The sequence below is a fragment of the Palaemon carinicauda genome, chromosome 23 (genome assembly GCF_036898095.1).
Source record: "Palaemon carinicauda isolate YSFRI2023 chromosome 23, ASM3689809v2, whole genome shotgun sequence".
NCBI classification, from domain to species: Eukaryota; Metazoa; Arthropoda; class Malacostraca; order Decapoda; family Palaemonidae; genus Palaemon; species Palaemon carinicauda.
In genome coordinates, this window is record NC_090747.1 from 62878167 (window position 1) to 62898166 (window position 20000).

Here is a 20000-nt window from a genome sequence, read left to right on the forward strand (position 1 = left end):
GTTCGTGATGTCAGTGCCGCCCCTCTTATACACTTTAAGTATTACTTAATCTTATTCCAATGTGATTTAGACGCGATCAAAACAATTTTCTTGTTTGAAAGTCACAAGAAATAATAGTGATACAATAATTAATCTTGAAAAGATGAGGTTAATTTTTGAAATTACATAATTTTACCATACGCTCTCTGCTAAATACTTCATTTTCAAATCTTGTATAAGGGTTAATACCACCTGACATCATTTTAAAGGTTATAGGCGCCTGGTTTCAGTTCGTTTCATGGGAATAGATGCTCACCAGAACGTCAGCCTGGCAAGCCCAAACCCCCACTATGGTGCTCAACCGCAGCAGTGGCCTCCCTAGTAAACAGCTTAAACTCACGGTCCTGGAGGGGATCGATCTGCTGCCTTGCGAATGCTAGGCGAACCCGTTACCACTGTACTAGGCCTTAGTGTTAAAAGAGAATGAGAGAATGTGTTTACCAGGATTCAGTATTGATATTACTAGTGTTATTAAATACAATGATGATAAGATAATGGTAATAATAATTAACATCATCACTATCATTATTATTATTGTAACGACAAAATAACGTGATGAAAAGCGATAGTGAAAGGGGACAGCAGAAATAGTAGGACCATTTATTGGAAGCATATTACTGCATATAAAAAACCTGAAAAAGTAGCATATTTTTCCCCCAAGAGATTAAAGATTTAAACCCAAAAATTCCTCGCCATTCTCCGATATTAATTTCGTACATACGATGCGTATGGTATATATTTTCACAGTGTAAATTTGGTCATTTTATTGTTTGCTGTTAATATCGACCTGTTAGCTGGTATTAAAGGCACAGTGCTGTTCTCTCTCTCTCTCTCTCTCTCTCTCTCTCCTCTCATTGTATATGTAAACCTGTGAATGATTTACTGAATTATTATTATTATTATTATTATTATTATTATTATTATTGTTATTATTATTATTATTACTCACATTCCTTCTCTCCCTCCCTCTGTGTTCCCACAGTTCAACTTTGTCGGGAAGCTGCTGGGTCCAAAGGGCAACTCCCTAAAGCGCCTGCAAGAAGAGACCATGACCAAGATGGCCATCCTCGGACGGGGCTCCTTTCGGGACAAGGCCAAAGAGGAGGAGCTGCGGAAGAACCCGGACCCGAAGTACGGGCACCTTCAGGAGGACCTACACGTCGAAGTCACAGCCCATGCCCCACCGGCAGAGGCCTACGCCAGAATTGCCTACGCCCTGACGGAGATACGGCGATATCTGGTGCCGGTAAGTAGAGGCGGAAGGACTTGCGGATTTTTAGGGGTATCACTGTATATATATGTATATACATATATATTCACACGCTAGTGTATGTGACCCGTCAAAAATGACGGCTAAATATGGAGATAGATATGCTTACACACATAGTCAATCTTTCCCACCCCCTCCCCTTTTCTTATTGGGTACCCCCTCTCATCAGGTTATAACTACTCCCTCTACCTTAGGGATTGGGAGAGGCTATTAGTTAAACGTCTGACAATGCTGCTGAGTGGGACTGGAAAGATATATATATATATATATATATATATATGTGTGTGTGTGTGTGTGTGTGTATTATAGCAAGACACTTGCTTTTTATTAGATAGGAAAGAAAGTTGTGTTATATAATATAATACTCATCTTCTCGAGGAATACAGTAGCATACAGTCCTAAAATATGTGGAATATGTTAGAAATTTTTTTTAGCAGAAATCTCAAAAGTAGAATAACTTTTTTTTCGATAATGAAAAACATTCACTTAAACACAAGAGATGAATTTTATCTGTTATATTTGAATAAATTATGTATCTTCAATGAATTCAGGAACGAAGCCAATTGGAACTACTTTGTTTTTAGATCTTAATAATCGTCAAAACTGGCTGATATTAACTCCACAGAACCTGCGTATGTCAGATATAAAATAGGCTCGTTGCCTCCGGGCTCTATTCTCTTTATTTACGATCGCTGTTTCCTCTCCTACCCTTTGTTCTCTCTCTCTCTCTCTCTCTCTCTCTCTCTCTCTCTCTCTCTCTCTGTAAATGCGTGGGAATATATGGAAATTCCAGATGGACGACACTGCCCACACTTGAATACCTCTCTCTCTCTCTCTCTCTCTCTCTCTCTCTCTCTCTCTCTCAAATCCAGAATTATCTAATATACTTACACTAACTAGTAATTTTCCTAAAGTATTTTAATCACTAATTCAAATCGTAATTGACCTCACTATACTAATTACTTTTAAACATCCCTATACGAGACTAGAAAAATATTTCTTTGAATTCCACACACACACACACACAAAAAAGCAATTGCATGAAATATTTAAGTTCTTAACAATGTCTAGAAAATATTGCGTGAAATACCTTAGTGTTTGTTACCTCCGGCAACGAAGTTAGGAGGAGGTTGTGTTTTCGCCCCTTTTTTGTCTGTCTGTCTGTTTTTGAACAACTTTCTGGACAATTTTGAAAGTCCTAGGTCAAAGATCAAGGTCAAGGTCGAGCAAAAAGGTCGACCGAATTAACCCTAACCTTAACCATTGATTCTGGGAAAGGCAAGCTGGTTTCGAGAAATAGGCTGCCCTGGCGGAGGTCTGCACTCTGAGTGCTTTTCTAGGTAAACTGTTATCTTAATATCAGTCTCCAACCAGGTCTCCATTTCAGTGCTTCAGTTCTGATATTTTGAAAACACGTCTTCATTCTTTTCATTCTCTCCGTAGTATCTTAGTTATTACATTTTTTTTTTTTATTACTATTTTGATTTTAGCGCTCCATACTTAATTTTGGCTATTGATATACTTATTATTTATTTCTATGCTTAAACCCCTATTGCTAATTCTAAACCCCAATTGATTAATAATAGTTCTCCATATTCTATTTCCTCTCTAAATATCTCTACATATGTGGTTCAGTATATCGATGTAAGTGGTTAAATGTCTCGACATATGTGGTCCAAGCTTCTTTTTCTCTACATATCTCATCTTTATGCTAATTCTAAACGCCAATTGATTAATAGTAGTTCTCCTAGCTAATATTTCCTCTCAGAATATCTCTACATATGTGGTTCAGTATCTCGACGTAAGTGGTTAAATATCTCGACATATGTGGTCCAAGCTTCTTTTTCTCTATATATTTCATCTTAATGCTAATTCTAAACCCCAATTGATTAATAATAGTTCACCTTGCTAATATTTCCTCTCAAAATATCTCGACATATGTGGTATAATCGTATATTTATACTGTATATATCAACATATCTCAATAACATTGTGAAAATCTCCTGTTTTCGCGAATTTAACCATTTTAGAATTGATCTTAATTCCATTATTCCCGAATGGCATCGTCCAGCACCAAAGTGCCACATCTGTGGCACTCCCATGAGTTATAACCCTAAACTAGATCTCCTAAGGGCCCTGCCATAAATATCTCATAGATGTAGCCCCGTCGAAGCTGTGTTGTGCCCGCCCCCCCCCCCCCCCCCGTCCAGGAGGTGGTACCTCCCGACGGGAACAGGCATGAGGGAGACGCCCCTGGCAACATATGTTGGTAATAGCAGCTGAAATGAATGTTGGCATTCAGATGGTTCCAAATCGACTCTTGGAGGGTGGGGCGGGGTTAGGGAGAGGTTGGGAAGATGGGCCAATGTAGGTTACTGTATTGCATTGTTACAAAGGGCTGTTGCATTTGGGGTTTTGGTAGGTTGTAGAGGTTGAGGTTTCTATGGTAGGGTTGTTTATATATATATATATATATATATATACAGCAATCTCCCTTTCTGAGCGGGGATACCATGACGCGGTGAAAGGATTCACGTATCGCCATGATCAGCAAAGCTGTACTATTCAGGGACACCCATACTAGGTTAGTTTGCTGTGAGCGATTAGAATAAAGTCCCCCATCATCACCAGTATGCAGTTGACCAGAGAGGTTAGGAAATTGGCCAAAACCAAGATATGATCAAGACATGTCTGAAGCCTTTGTCCTGTAGTCGCTAACAATGACTGCATTGGTTGTTGCAAATAAGACAAATCTCCAATTAAGTGTTTTCACTTTTTCCATTTGTGGATATAATATTGTATGCCTATCACACACACACACACACAAACACACACACACACACACACACACTTGTTATTCAGAACTGAAAGAAACGGGACCTTTAACAATCCTGTTAGTTTGATTTCTATTTTCCGCCATTTCAATTTAACATGGCAAACAGTGAGGTTAATCCTATTGAATATAACAAAGCTCAACTCGGTTCCAACCCATCCCCCTCCCCCCCCCCCATTCCTTACCGACCTGTCCAGTTTAGGAACACGCCATTTTTGGAATCGGATTACTACACTCATTCCTGGTCTGTTGTTTTTTTCCTTTTTTTTTTTTTTTGCTTTTTTTTCAACTACGTTGGGTTAGATTATATTTGGCTTTTTTACATTTTACAATTTATTATTTTGTATTTCAGACAACTCCTTGTAGTGATTACTACTTATTAAGAACATTCTCTCTCTCTCTCTCTCTCTCTCTCTCTCTCTCTCTCTCTCACCCAATTTTTTTATAGTTTTCTGGTACATATTGTAAATTATATTTCAGACGACTCCTTACAGTGATAGATACTTATAAAGAACACACTCTCTCTCTCTCTCTCTCTCTCTCTCTCTCTCTCTCTCTCACTCAATTTTTTTATAGTTTTCTGGTACATATTGTAAATTATTTTTCAGACGACTCCTTAACAGTGATAAATACTTATAAAGAACACTCTCTCTCTCTCTCTCTCTCTCTCTCTCTCTCTCTCTCTCTCATTCCAAGCGAGTTTATACTAGATGAATCCATGTAACAGGCATTACTTATTCAGAATCAATCTCCTCTCTCTCTCTCTCTCTCTCTCTATCTCTCTCTCTCTCTCTCTCTCTCTCTCTCTCTCTCAGTCCCTTGTCTCTCGTTTCCCCTCAGTTTCCCCCTTTTATTGAGGTCATTCGCCATCTCTCATGAAATTATAATTTGGCCATAAAACACGGGCGAATCTCTCCTCTGGAAAGTTCGTCTTTTGCAGATTATATATTTTTTTTTCTGCAGTGAGTCTGTTTTCCCCCTTTTGGTGTATAGATTTTAATTTCTCTAATATTTTTTACTTTATTTTTATTCTTTTGTTTCCTCTGGTATTTTTGTTGTAAAAGAGAAGAAATCGGTTTTTGTTTTAATTTTGTGCCTTTTTTTTCTTTGACCACAAAAAATAATAGATCTGCCGTTGTAGTTGTTCTTACATATATATATATATATATATATATGTGTGTGTGTATATATATATATATATATATATGTGTGTGTGTGTGTGTGTGTGTTTTGTGTGTGTTAAAGAACACCGAACTCTTGTTTTCAGTGTCGATGTTGTTCAGCTAATTCAGTTTCTGTTAACCTGGTTTTGTTCGGTGATCTCTCTCTCCCTCTCTCTCTCTCTCTCTCTCTCTCTCTCTCTCGAGCATTGTATTTTTTACCTTTTTGTTAATAATTTTTGCTGTTGTTTTAATAAAGGTTACAGTAGATAAATTTGAGTATTGTATATACAACACAAATTTTAAGTCATTTGTATTTTTCCTAACAGTACTTACCTCGAACTACTTTCTTAGGAGTATCTGGGATCTCCTCCCATCCGACCAGAATTGTGTGTAGTTTACCCTACTCCCGTTTTCTATGCGGGGTAATCTCTGGCGGAGTGATACGCGCCCACAGACGACCCGGGGGCAGAGAGCATGTTCCTTATTTTTGCTTGTAGTCCAATTCAGATTCGTATTTTGTCTATGCTTTTATATATATATATATATATATATGTGTGTGTGTGTGTGTGTGTGTGTATGTATGTGTATGTGTATACAGTATATCACCTTGATATCATTATTAATTTTCTAAATCACGTTGGATATTCTTAATTTACATTGTGCATCAATATTGGCCCGTATAATTGACTATATAAATACATATACATATATACATTATACATACATGTATATCTACGTGTGTGCGCACTGAATAATCACATATGGTTACATTTATATTCAAATTCTCACTCTGGTGGTTTTGATACACGAAGAGGGAAACTCTCAAAAGAGTCTGCGGTTGTTAAAGAGAATTTCGAAATCGTCTGGGAAGAGATTCACGCCAGACACAATAGGCGCTTTTGATTGTCCAAGGCCGTAGCAGAGATGTTTATGGGTAGATTTCAGGGTGTATTTCTTTACCTTCCCTAGACGTTATGTTTTAATAGGCGTGGATTTATGTGTTTTCTTGTCTTGTCTCTTAGCTGTACCAGCCAAACTTCGGCTGAATCCATCGTCAGGCTGGGAGGAGCGGAGACAGGAAAGGTCCACTTTTGTTCATTTGGGGGAAGTGCTATGGTAAATAGAATGTGTGTCTCTGTGTTTGTGATTCGCATAACTAAAAAACTATTTGACCGAATCTCATGAAATTTGGTTGGATGGTCGGCCATGATCCAAGGACAAGCTGGTTAGATTTGGGGGAGTAATTGGGTCAAAGGTCAAGGTCACGAAAAGGTCAAAAACATCTTATTGCTATATGGTGGTCAATTTTTATCCGATTTACATGAAACTAGTGCCAAAATATGCATAGTTTAATTGCCTATTGTGTGATGTGGCGTTTGTGTAGGTATGCACTCGACCAATTGCCCGTTCTATAGTCCATTTCTTTTAGCGAGTCATATTTGCACCGACTCGCAACGGTGCCCTTTTAGCTCGGAAAAGTTTCCTGGTCGCTGATTGGTTAGAATTATCTTGTCCAACCAATCAGCGATCAGGAAACTTTTCCGAGCTAAAAGGGCACCGCTGCGAGTCGGTGCAAATATGACTCGCTAAAAGAAATGGACTATAGTTTTAAATGGTGATGAAGCATTTGTATAGAAGAATGAAGAGAAATAAGTGTAACGTAGATTGAGGGAGAATTATGAAATTAGAGCAACAGGGAGACTTTGGTTAGCAGGCAGAGAGAGAGAGAGAGAGAGAGAGAGAGAGAGAGAGAGTTAGCAGACAGTGAGAGAGAGAGAGAGAGAAAGAGGGTTAGCAGGCAGAGAGAGAGAGAGAGAGAGAGAGAGAGAGAGACGAATGAAGACTATGGAAAGTGATAGATTGAAGAAACACGGTGTTTAAATAAATTTCCAAAATATAAATTTAAAAGCAAGAGAGAGAGAGAGAGAGAGAGAGAGAGAGAGAGAGAGAGAGATATTGGTGATAAGTAACATATGGAAAGAAAGTATTGTTTTCAAAGTCTAGAATTAAGTAAGAATATTTCCTCTCAACTTTCGTAAGTCCGTTTATTTTATCAGTAACTATTCTCACGTTTATTCTTTCTCATTCTTCGTTAACTCTAAATATATAAACATTAGCAAGAAATATTATTGTGATTTTATATATTAGGTTAGATATGGGAGAATTTATCCCCCAATTTTCGAGATCAAAATTAACGTTTTTATATCAAAAGTTTTATTAATTTACGTCAAGTAATTCTTAATCTAGGTCCTTCGCCCTTTTTGACCTTGCCTCGAATTGTGGTCAGTTATTAAGACCATAAACGTATAATATGATTTACTAGCACTTACAGCAGGATAAGTTGCCAACTTGTAATTATCTCCGCCAGCGAAATTTTGAAGGAGGTTATGTTTTCGCTCCTTATTGTTTGTGAACACCTTCCTGGCCACAATTTTAAGCGTGGAGTAATGACACTTGCAGGGATTAACTGCTTTGTAAAAAGCTAGAAATGATAAATTTTTTTAAGGTCAAGGTCAAAGGTCAAGGTCACAGTCAAGCAAAATATCCAATTATACGTAACCAGCCATAAGTTTAGACATCGTTGTCACAGACACTTCAAACTTGGTTCGTATTTGAGTGAGTGAAAATCCACGCCAATTATTACATGTTAAGGTCAAAGGCCAAGGTTAAGGTCGAGCAAAAGGTCGAGAAATAAAGCTGCTGCGACGGAGGTCTGCGCTCTACTGAGTGCCCCTCTAGTTCCGTCATTGAAAGCTCTTCTGAAAGTTCATGTTCGTGATCACTAAAGAAACAGAAGAGGTCTTTTTTTTTGGTGGCGTGATGTTATTTACACACTAAATGGATTATAACTCTTTATTTAGATATTTCAAAAACAAGATGAAAGGTTCATGAAGAGAATAAATAAGACCAAATATGACAGAGTTAAAAAAGCACTTTATGGTGCAGTTTGTAACAACATAAACATTAAGATGTAATTTACTTTAGATTTATAGATTATAAAAGGAGATGATGATAAAGACGGTAATGATGATGATGGAAGGGAATTGCATTTTATGCATGCGTACAAAGAATTTGCAAACCGTGGTCTGAAAATGCATCATTGGAAGGGGGTTGTTTAAGATTAAACGTAGTGCTTTCTTGCTTGCAGTCCAAAGTAAAAGAGGTACATATTACATAATACCTTAAGGGTAGGTGCCAGAGGCTATTCTCAGGCACACTATTTTATCCGTTTCCTTATTTCCTCTCCTCAATGGGCTGATTTCCTCTTGGAGCCCTTGGGCTTATAGCATCCTGCTTTTCCAAATAGGGTTGTAGCTTAGATGTCCCTGTACCATGGTTTTGCACTGTCTTCTTGTAGAGTTCTCTTGCTTGAGGGTAAACTCGGGAACATTATTCTTCCTGTTTCTTTTTCCCACTGGGTTATTTCTCCTCTTGGAGCCCTTGGGCGTATAGCATCCTGCTTTTCCAAATAGGGTTGTAGCTTAGATGTCTGTGTACCATGGTTTTGCACTGTCTTCTAGTAGAGTTCTCTTGCTTGAGGGTAAACTCAGGCACATTATTCTTCCTTGGTTATTTTTCCTCTTGGAGCCCTTGGGCGTATAGTATCCTGCTTTTCAAATCAGGGTTGTAGCTTAGATGTCTGTGTACCATGGTTTTGCACTGTCTTCTAGTAGAGTTCTCTTGCTTGAGGGTAAACTCAGGCACATTATTCTTCCTGTTTCTTTTCCTCACTGGGTTATTTTACCTCTTGGAGCCCTTGGGCGTATAGCATCCTGCTTTTCCAAATAGGGTTGTAGCTTAGATGTCTGTGTACCATGGTTTTGCACTGTCTTCTAGTAGAGTTCTCTTGCTTGAGGGTAAACTCAGGCACATTATTCTTCCTTGGTTATTTTTCCTCTTGGAGCCCTTGGGCGTATAGTATCCTGCTTTTCAAATCAGGGTTGTAGCTTAGATGTCTGTGTACCATGGTTTTGCACTGTCTTCTAGTAGAGTTCTCTTGCTTGAGGGTAAACTCAGGCACATTATTCTTCCTGTTTCTTTTCCTCACTGGGTTATTTTACCTCTTGGAGCCCTTGGGCGTATAGCATCCTGCTTTTCCAAATAGGGTTGTAGCTTAGATGTCTGTGTACCATGGTTTTGCACTGTCTTCTAGTAGAGTTCTCTTGCTTGAGGGTAAACTCAGGCACATTATTCTTCCTTGGTTATTTTTCCTCTTGGAGCCCTTGGGCGTATAGTATCCTGCTTTTCAAATCAGGGTTGTAGCTTAGATGTCTGTGTACCATGGTTTTGCACTGTCTTCTAGTAGAGTTCTCTTGCTTGAGGGTAAACTCAGGCACATTATTCTTCCTGTTTCTTTTCCTCACTGGGTTATTTTACCTCTTGGAGCCCTTGGGCGTATAGCATCCTGCTTTTCCAAATAGGGTTGTAGCTTAGATGTCTGTGTACCATGGTTTTGCACTGTCTTCTAGTAGAGTTCTCTTGCTTGAGGGTAAACTCAGGCACATTATTCTTCCTGTTTCTTTTCCTCACTGGGTTATTTTACCTCTTGGAGCCCTTGGGCGTATAGCATCCTGCTTTTCCAAATAGGGTTGTAGCTTAGATGTCTGTGTACCATGGTTTTGCACTGTCTTCTAGTAGAGTTCTCTTGCTTGAGGGTAAACTCAGGCACATTATTCTTCCTGTTTCTTTTCCTCACTGGGTTATTTTACCTCTTGGAGCCCTTGGGCGTATAGCATCCTGCTTTTCCAAATAGGGTTGTAGCTTAGATGTCTGTGTACCATGGTTTTGCACTGTCTTCTAGTAGAGTTCTCTTGCTTGAGGGTAAACTCAGGCACATTATTCTTCCTTGGTTATTTTTCCTCTTGGAGCCCTTGGGCGTATAGTATCCTGCTTTTCAAATCAGGGTTGTAGCTTAGATGTCTGTGTACCATGGTTTTGCACTGTCTTCTAGTAGAGTTCTCTTGCTTGAGGGTAAACTCAGGCACATTATTCTTCCTGTTTCTTTTCCTCACTGGGTTATTTTACCTCTTGGAGCCCTTGGGCGTATAGCATCCTGCTTTTCCAAATAGGGTTGTAGCTTAGATGTCTGTGTACCATGGTTTTGCACTGTCTTCTAGTAGAGTTCTCTTGCTTGAGGGTAAACTCAGGCACATTATTCTTCCTGTTTCTTTTCCTCACTGGGTTATTTTACCTCTTGGAGCCCTTGGGCGTATAGCATCCTGCTTTTCCAAATAGGGTTGTAGCTTAGATGTCTGTGTACCATGGTTTTGCACTGTCTTCTAGTAGAGTTCTCTTGCTTGAGGGTAAACTCAGGCACATTATTCTTCCTGTTTCTTTTCCTCACTGGGTTATTTTACCTCTTGGAGCCCTTGGGCGTATAGCATCCTGCTTTTCCAAATAGGGTTGTAGCTTAGATGTCTGTGTACCATGGTTTTGCACTGTCTTCTAGTAGAGTTCTCTTGCTTGAGGGTAAACTCAGGCACATTATTCTTCCTTGGTTATTTTTCCTCTTGGAGCCCTTGGGCGTATAGTATCCTGCTTTTCAAATCAGGGTTGTAGCTTAGATGTCTGTGTACCATGGTTTTGCACTGTCTTCTAGTAGAGTTCTCTTGCTTGAGGGTAAACTCAGGCACATTATTCTTCCTGTTTCTTTTCCTCACTGGGTTATTTTACCTCTTGGAGCCCTTGGGCGTATAGCATCCTGCTTTTCCAAATAGGGTTGTAGCTTAGATGTCTGTGTACCATGGTTTTGCACTGTCTTCTAGTAGAGTTCTCTTGCTTGAGGGTAAACTCAGGCACATTATTCTTCCTGTTTCTTTTCCTCACTGGGTTATTTTACCTCTTGGAGCCCTTGGGCGTATAGCATCCTGCTTTTCCAAATAGGGTTGTAGCTTAGATGTCTGTGTACCATGGTTTTGCACTGTCTTCTAGTAGAGTTCTCTTGCTTGAGGGTAAACTCAGGCACATTATTCTTCCTGTTTCTTTTCCTCACTGGGTTATTTTACCTCTTGGAGCCCTTGGGCGTATAGCATCCTGCTTTTCCAAATAGGGTTGTAGCTTAGATGTCTGTGTACCATGGTTTTGCACTGTCTTCTAGTAGAGTTCTCTTGCTTGAGGGTAAACTCAGGCACATTATTCTTCCTTGGTTATTTTTCCTCTTGGAGCCCTTGGGCGTATAGTATCCTGCTTTTCAAATCAGGGTTGTAGCTTAGATGTCTGTGTACCATGGTTTTGCACTGTCTTCTAGTAGAGTTCTCTTGCTTGAGGGTAAACTCAGGCACATTATTCTTCCTGTTTCTTTTCCTCACTGGGTTATTTTACCTCTTGGAGCCCTTGGGCGTATAGCATCCTGCTTTTCCAAATAGGGTTGTAGCTTAGATGTCTGTGTACCATGGTTTTGCACTGTCTTCTAGTAGAGTTCTCTTGCTTGAGGGTAAACTCAGGCACATTATTCTTCCTGTTTCTTTTCCTCACTGGGTTATTTTACCTCTTGGAGCCCTTGGGCGTATAGCATCCTGCTTTTCCAAATAGGGTTGTAGCTTAGATGTCTGTGTACCATGGTTTTGCACTGTCTTCTAGTAGAGTTCTCTTGCTTGAGGGTAAACTCAGGCACATTATTCTTCCTGTTTCTTTTCCTCACTGGGTTATTTTACCTCTTGGAGCCCTTGGGCGTATAGCATCCTGCTTTTCCAAATAGGGTTGTAGCTTAGATGTCTGTGTACCATGGTTTTGCACTGTCTTCTAGTAGAGTTCTCTTGCTTGAGGGTAAACTCAGGCACATTATTCTTCCTGTTTCTTTTCCTCACTGGGTTATTTTACCTCTTGGAGCCCTTGGGCGTATAGCATCCTGCTTTTCCAAATAGGGTTGTAGCTTAGATGTCTGTGTACCATGGTTTTGCACTGTCTTCTAGTAGAGTTCTCTTGCTTGAGGGTAAACTCAGGCACATTATTCTTCCTGTTTCTTTTCCTCACTGGGTTATTTTACCTCTTGGAGCCCTTGGGCGTATAGCATCCTGCTTTTCCAAATAGGGTTGTAGCTTAGATGTCTGTGTACCATGGTTTTGCACTGTCTTCTAGTAGAGTTCTCTTGCTTGAGGGTAAACTCAGGCACATTATTCTTCCTGTTTCTTTTCCTCACTGGGTTATTTTACCTCTTGGAGCCCTTGGGCGTATAGCATCCTGCTTTTCCAAATAGGGTTGTAGCTTAGATGTCTGTGTACCATGGTTTTGCACTGTCTTCTAGTAGAGTTCTCTTGCTTGAGGGTAAACTCAGGCACATTATTCTTCCTGTTTCTTTTCCTCACTGGGTTATTTTACCTCTTGGAGCCCTTGGGCGTATAGCATCCTGCTTTTCCAAATAGGGTTGTAGCTTAGATGTCGGTGTACCATGGTTTTGCACTGTCTTCTGGTAGAATTCTCTTGCTTGAGGGTACACTCAGGTACATTATTATATCTGTTTCTTTTCTTCACTGGGCTATTTTCTGTGTTTTATCCCCAGGGTTTATAGCATCCTGCTTTTCTAACTAGGGTTGTAGCTTAGTAATAATAATAATAGAAGTCATGGGGGACATTAATCTAAGTAATTACTATTGAGTTTATAAAAGGCAAAGGTCCTATTGTGTCCATGTATAACCTACAGTCCATTTCTTTTAGCGATGCATATTTGCACCGACTCGCTGTGGTGCCCTTTTAGCTCGGAAAAGTCTCCTGATCGCTGATTGGTTAGAATTATCTTGTCCAACCAATCAGCGATCCGGAAACTTTTCCGAGCTAAAAGGGCACCGCTGCGAGTCTGTGCAAATATGCATCGCTAAAAGAAATGGACTATAGTCCTTGTAAGAATAAGGAGGGCTAGATTTCAAGTCAGTCAGAATTAAGAATGCTTATATCTCATTCCTTATATATCATTGAATAAATACAGATACCTCATGCTTGGGTTAACTTTAGACGTCACCTGAAAGTCCGTGATTATGGGTTGCACTTGTAGTTGTGGTGTTGCATATTCATGATTTCATTGTTGCAACTGGGAGGTGGCTGTTTGTGGAGTTCCTATTGCGAGTATAACTTGCTGATGTCTTCGGTGAATTACTCGTTATTTGAAGAGAAATGCCTTCAATGCGACGGTTGGCAATATTGATGACAATACTTGATTTCCCTCATGGTTTATTTGTTTTGGGAAACAATGTAGCGTGTATTTTACATTCTCGTCTACTGTTGTGCTCTCCTTAGCTATGATGCTGAGATAGACGTCTCTCTCTCTCTCTCTCTCTCTCTCTCTCTCTCTCTCTCAAGTAAAGCTTCTTTTATTATGCTCGAACACTCTAGTCCCATAATTCAACATTATATGCCCCTTTTTGATATCAGTTATATTAAAAATATATTTTAAAATGAAGCTCCTCTCCGTCTTGTTCGTTACGATCAGGAAAACAATGTTGATTAATGTTGAAATACTTTTAAGAAAATAGATTGTCTTTCCAAAAGGCGTATCAAAAGTAAATTATGTCCCTTTCCGCATAAATTTTCATTATTTTTCTATCAGTGATCCCATCCTTAACAACTTTAATGTAACTACTTGGTCTCTCCCCGTTCCTCGGGTACGTGGAAGGAGAGTAGTCATACCCTGGTGTGAAGAGATACCCAAGAGGTACACTTGGAAACCACAACTTCCAGGTTGTAGTTAGGAAATGGGGAGGGGGTGGGAGGGTTGAATCTGTGTGTGTTTGCATATATATCTATGTCTATCTGTCATTTGTCACGGGTCACTTACACTTGTGTAAACAAATAATTTAGTCTCCTCTAAATCACAAGATTTGTCACCTGTCCCCCATCTAAATATCCTGTTTTGTCGTCTTTCTCTCCATCTAAATCAGCTGATTTGTCACTTGTTCCCTAACTAAATCACCTGTTTTATGACCTGTCCCCATGAAAATTACCTGATGTGTCACCTGTCCCCCATCTAAATCACTTGTTTTATTACCTGTCCCCCATTTTTAATATTCTGTTTCATCACCTGCCCTCATGTAAATCACTTGTTTTATGACTTTTCCCCATCTAAATCCCCTGGTTTGTCATCAATCCCCATGTAAATCATCTGTTGCATCACCTGTCCCCTATTTAAATCACCTGTTTTATGACCTATCCCATACTTAAATCTCCTTTTTTCTCACCTGTCTCCCATCTGAGTCACTTGTTTTATCACTTGTCCCCCATTTAAATCACCTGCTTCATCTCCTGTCCCCCTTCTATATCACCTGTTTTATGACCTGTCCCTATCAAAATCACCTGATTTGTCACATGTCCCCATCTAAATCACTTGTTTTATCACTTGTTCCTTATTTAAATCACTTGTTTTCTCACCTGTCTTCTGTCTGAATCACTTGTTTTATCACCTGTCCCCCATTCAAATCATCTGAATTACCTGATTTGTCACTTGTCCCCCATCTAAATCACATGATGTGTCACCTGTCCCCCATCTAAATCACCTGATGTGTCACCTGTCCCCCATCTAAATCACCTGATGTGTTACCTGTCCCCCATCTAAATCACCTGATGTGTCACCTGTCCCCCATCTAAATCACCTGATGTGTCACCTGTCCCCCATCTAAATCACCTGATGTGTCACCTGTCCCCCCATCTAAATCAGATTTATCACCCGTCACCCATCTAAACAAAAAAGTTATCCCATCTAAATCACCCGTTTACCCCATATTGCTACCACATTCACCCACCAGCCATACTCTTCTCCCCCCAGGACCACAACGACGAGATCAGACAGGAACAGATGCGCGAGATGCAGGTGTTGAACGGACGCACAGGCCTCCCAGGGGAAGGGGGTGACACCCACACAGACACCTCCGGGTCTCTCTCCCCCCCGAACTCTCTCTCGCCACCTCCCCCAGCGCCCGTCAAGCTTCCGACTGCTCAGATGGCTGCCGCCCACGCAGCCGCTGCTGTGGCGCCCCCTGTGGCCCACACACTCCTCACGCACCCCGCCATGAGGGGTCTCACAAGGGCACAGATGGGCCTCATGACTACAGGTTAGGAGTTTTACCTGTTTTTATATAGGGTTGATGCTCCTGTTGTTATTATTATTGTGAAAACTACTATTATTGCTGCTAGTACTACAACTGCTACTAACAATACTATTTCTGATACTACTACTACTACTACTACTACTACTACTACTACTACTACTACTACTACTACTACTACTAATAATAATAATAATAATAATAATAATAATACTATGATAAAGTAGAGGGTTGTGTTAGCCTGTTCAACATATAAACATTTGCTGCAAGTTTGAACTTTTGAAGTTCTACTAATTCAACTAAAATGCCACTAATACCACTGTTGCTATTACTACTAATACTATTACTACTACTAAAAGTTGTCAATGAAACTGGCAAAGAATGGAGGCTAAGGGTCAAACTAAATGAATAAAAAAACTAGTAGATTATTCGCAACAACAAAATCAACATTAATGATAATACATATGATGTTAAAGAAAGCTTTCATATTAGTGGCAGCATTTATAAAAAAAAATAATGGTAATCATCACAGTCATAAATTGACATTAGAGTGAAGATATTCATTCTTGCTTATAAAATCACGTAGTTTTTATTAAATAACATTAAAATTCAGACATAATACAACAGGAAGTCCTACTTAAAATTGAGTGTCTGGGTAAGCATTTTTCAGTCGTGAGACAATGTCAGCTCTGGAAGAAAATTATATCAGAAGTTCCATACATCTAATAAATATTAAAGCCTTTTCAATTTATGAACAGTTATTATTATTATTATTAGTAGTAGTAGTAGTAGTAGTAGTAGTAGTAGTAGTATTTTTATCATTATTGCTATTATTATTGTTATTATTATTATTATTATTAGTAGTAGTAGTAGTAGTAGTATTATCATTATTATTATTAGTAGTAGTATTTTTATTATTATCGTTATTATCATTATTATTATTGTTATGATTATTATTATTATTATTATTATTATTATTATTATTATTATTATCATCATCATTATTATTATTTTTATTATCATTATTATTCTTATCATTATTAAAATTATTATTATAATTATTATTATTATTATTATTATTATTATTATTATTCTTATCATTATTATTATTATTAGAGTTAGTAATAGCAGTAGCAGTAGTAGCAGCAGTAGTATAACTGAAAACCCAACCATTGTAATATATTATAACTACATTTACTATAACCGGAGCTAAATCCCCTGCAATTTAATTCAGGTTTCGATTTCAAATTTTTATCTGAAACGTAATTGGGGGGGGGGAGAAAGTGCTGATATGGCGCTTTAGAGCTAATGGAAATCTGGAACCCTGGAAGCCTGGAATGTGGCGTAATTCGATTCTAATGACCCATTGATTATCAGTCGGTTGGTAATTGTCTGAGGTTTAAGGGAGAAGTTGATATCAAATTTCATTTCATCTCGACTTCAGAATTGATCAAGATATGTTTTGAGTCTTTATATGAAGCCGTAATGAAATGATTAGGTTTGAGGTCATGTGAAGTTTTGACTGGCCGAATCTCTCTCTCTCTCTCTCTCTCTCTCTCTCTCTCTCTTAGATTTGATACAATAAATTTGAAGCTCTCTCTCTCTCTCTCTCTCTCTCTCTCTCTCTCTCTCTCTCTCTCTCTCTCTCTCTCTCTATCTTAGATTTGATATGATAAATTTGAAGCTCTCTCTCTCTCTCTCTCTCTCTCTCTCTCTCTCTCTCTCTCTCTCTCTCTCTCTCTCTCTCTCTCTCTCTAGATTTGATATAATAAATTTGAAGCTCTCTCTCTCTCTCTCTCCTCTCTCTCTCTCTCTCTCTCTCTCAGATTTCATATAATAAATTTGAAGCTCTCTCTCTCTCTCTCTCTCTCTCTCTCTCTCTCTCTCTCTCTCTCTCTCTCTCTCTCTCTCTCAATGCAAACTTTGTTTTAATATATTTTCTTTACCTTTTCTTTATCAATTCTTTTCTTTATCCACAGTTCCCAACATCGCCGCCCCTGGAGTTCCCGGAGCCATGCTAGGACGTTTCCCAACGCTCCTGCCCTTAGGATCAGTGGCGCCCTTGGGACAGCAGGCAGCCCGCAGGTAAATCAATCATTTATTTTGCACTATCCTTCTCTTCCTTTTGTCCTTCAATCCTTCGTTTCTCTTCTTGATTTCTTTCTCGTTTGATTTCACAGGTTTTTGGAGTTTTTCCTCACATGCAAACTTTTTTTTTTTTCCTAATGTATCCCAATATTTTATTCTACAGCTTAGCCAAGTTGCATTTTAGTCTTTGATGAATAGTTGTTTGTAAATAATGATTTTAAATGTCGAAATTGGATAAAATTTTATAAATATTTTATAGATAACGAAGAATTTTGTATATTGAAAAATATTAAAAAATCGGTTGATATTAAAATCAAAGTGTTTTTTACATATTATGATCCATTAAAATTGTATTATAAATTTTCTTTATGGATAATGAAGAATTTTATGTGTGGAATATTTAAAAAGATTAATATTAAAATCAGTTTTTTTTTAATTAATCTGATCTCTTTAGAATTTCATTATTAATTTTCTTTATCAATTTCAGTTTTAAAATGGTTAAAATTGTAAAAATTTTAAGTTGAAATGAATTAGGAAAATTTTAGATAAAATATTAGGTTATAGAAAAAAGTATGAAATAACCCTTGATATTTTAGATAACTATTTGTTTTAGAATATCTTTTTTTAATAAGACATTGCAATTAGATTGTGTCATAATAAAACATTTAGTCAAATATATTTTGAGAATATAATTTTGCTGTCTGTGTCTCTGTCTCGTCTTAGAAATTTTGAATGACATAATTTTGAAGTATTTCACCCCCACCATTATGTTAAATTTCGAGCACATTTTGCTATATATTTCTTTTAGATTGCTCTAACAGGCTTAATTTTTGTCCTAGAGGGGTCAGGTTGGTCTCATTCTTTTTGAAAATGCCTGAAGTTTCTCATGAAATTATCAAAAATATATGAAAACATGTAATTAACAGTGTTTTGCAAGAACGTACCGGTACGTTCTTTGGGGGTGAAAGGGTTAAAGAAACGAAATATACTTAACTCTTGAAAATTGCATCATAATTCTAGAAAAAAAGTGTTTAACAGATTTTTTTTTAATGATTTATACTTTGAGATATGTTTTATGTTAATTTCATTTTGAAAAAAAATATACCAATATCATTTTAGGGACTAAAATGCAACTTGTTGAAAGTTTGGATATTTTGAATTTGTTTTTTGGAAAATAATAAAAAAACCTTTTTGAGAACATAAGGCGTTTGACCTCGGATATGTAGTTTTTATAATAATCTTTTTCGATGCATGGGTTTTTTATATATATAAAAAAAAGCTTTTCTTCTATTAAACATTAAAAATATAATTTTAAAAAGAAAATTGTATGAAGGGATATTCTATGAATATACTAGGTTGGTTTGCTGTGAGTGATCAGACGAGAATCTCCCACCATCACCAATCTGAACTATATTATGACATGACTGTATGCTTTTTTCGATTTTTAAACAATTACAATTTTCTATTTTCAATAAAAACATAGATTGGTGATCATGTTTTTTTTTTTTTTTTAATAAGGATTGATCTCTGGCCTTTGTAATTTTTTTACACAGTAGATTTTTAGACAATTAAAAAATAAATAAATTGGTTTTGGAGCATGCGCTTAATTTATATATTTCCATGAGTTTTATTTTGCCAGTTAAAATATTCAGTCATTGTGGTTCTTGGATGACAATGTGCTTGGAGATGTGTCTGCTGGATTTCATATTTCTGTGGAGATGGATTTGCTTGATGATATGCGCTGGAGTCGTGGTGAAATACTTGCTTTGGATAAAGCATTGCTTGAAATTCTGTAATTATTTAATGGTTTTTTGTATTTATGTTTTGCTTTGTATGACAAGAATCTTTTTTTTTTTAATATCCTTGTTCTTAATATAGAATTTATAGGAGGTTACAAATTTGAAAAAAGTAAGAATTTCATTTTTTTTATTTTTTTTTTATTTTTTTTTAATTGTGTAATTATTTAGTCATTTTGGTATTTATGTTTGCTTTGTATTACAAGAATTTTTTTTTTTATTTTTTTTTCATGTTCTTGATACGGAATTTATGTTACGAATCTGAAATGGATAATTAATATATATATATATATATATATATATATATATATATATATATATATATATATATATATACATATATATATATATATATATATATATATATATATATATATATATATATATATATGTGTGTGTGTATGTATAAATTTATATATATATATATATATATATATATATATATATATATATATATATATATATATATATATATATATATATATATATATATATATATAGTTATATATATAGTTACGAATTTGATAGAATAATAAATTTTTGGGTTTTTGGGGCATTTTTCATTTACAGAATTTATATAGGTTTTGAGTTTGATAGAACATTAATTTATATATCTGATAGAATGGATGTACATAATGAATCGATTAAAAAAGAATTGTATTTTTATTTATAAATCAAATTGTATATGATTTAATTAGTCAACTTTTTTCTACTTCTATTTAGATATTATTTTTTAATTTTTCAGTCAAAATTGAGAGCCCCATATAATTCCATAGGGTA

The 20000-nt window shown here is 37.0% G+C and overlaps 1 protein-coding gene across 1 annotated transcript in view; it reads left to right on the top strand.

The window, feature by feature from the left end:
• LOC137617624 (KH domain-containing, RNA-binding, signal transduction-associated protein 2-like) overlaps positions 1-20000 on the top strand; it is a 57656-nt gene that overhangs the window by 3204 nt on the left and 34452 nt on the right. Inside the window, exons 2-4 of the mRNA XM_068347629.1 lie at positions 1022-1285; positions 15057-15342; positions 17316-17421. Of these exons, the coding sequence (XP_068203730.1) occupies positions 1022-1285; positions 15057-15342; positions 17316-17421 (656 nt within the window). The remainder of the gene's footprint in view (positions 1-1021; positions 1286-15056; positions 15343-17315; positions 17422-20000) is intronic.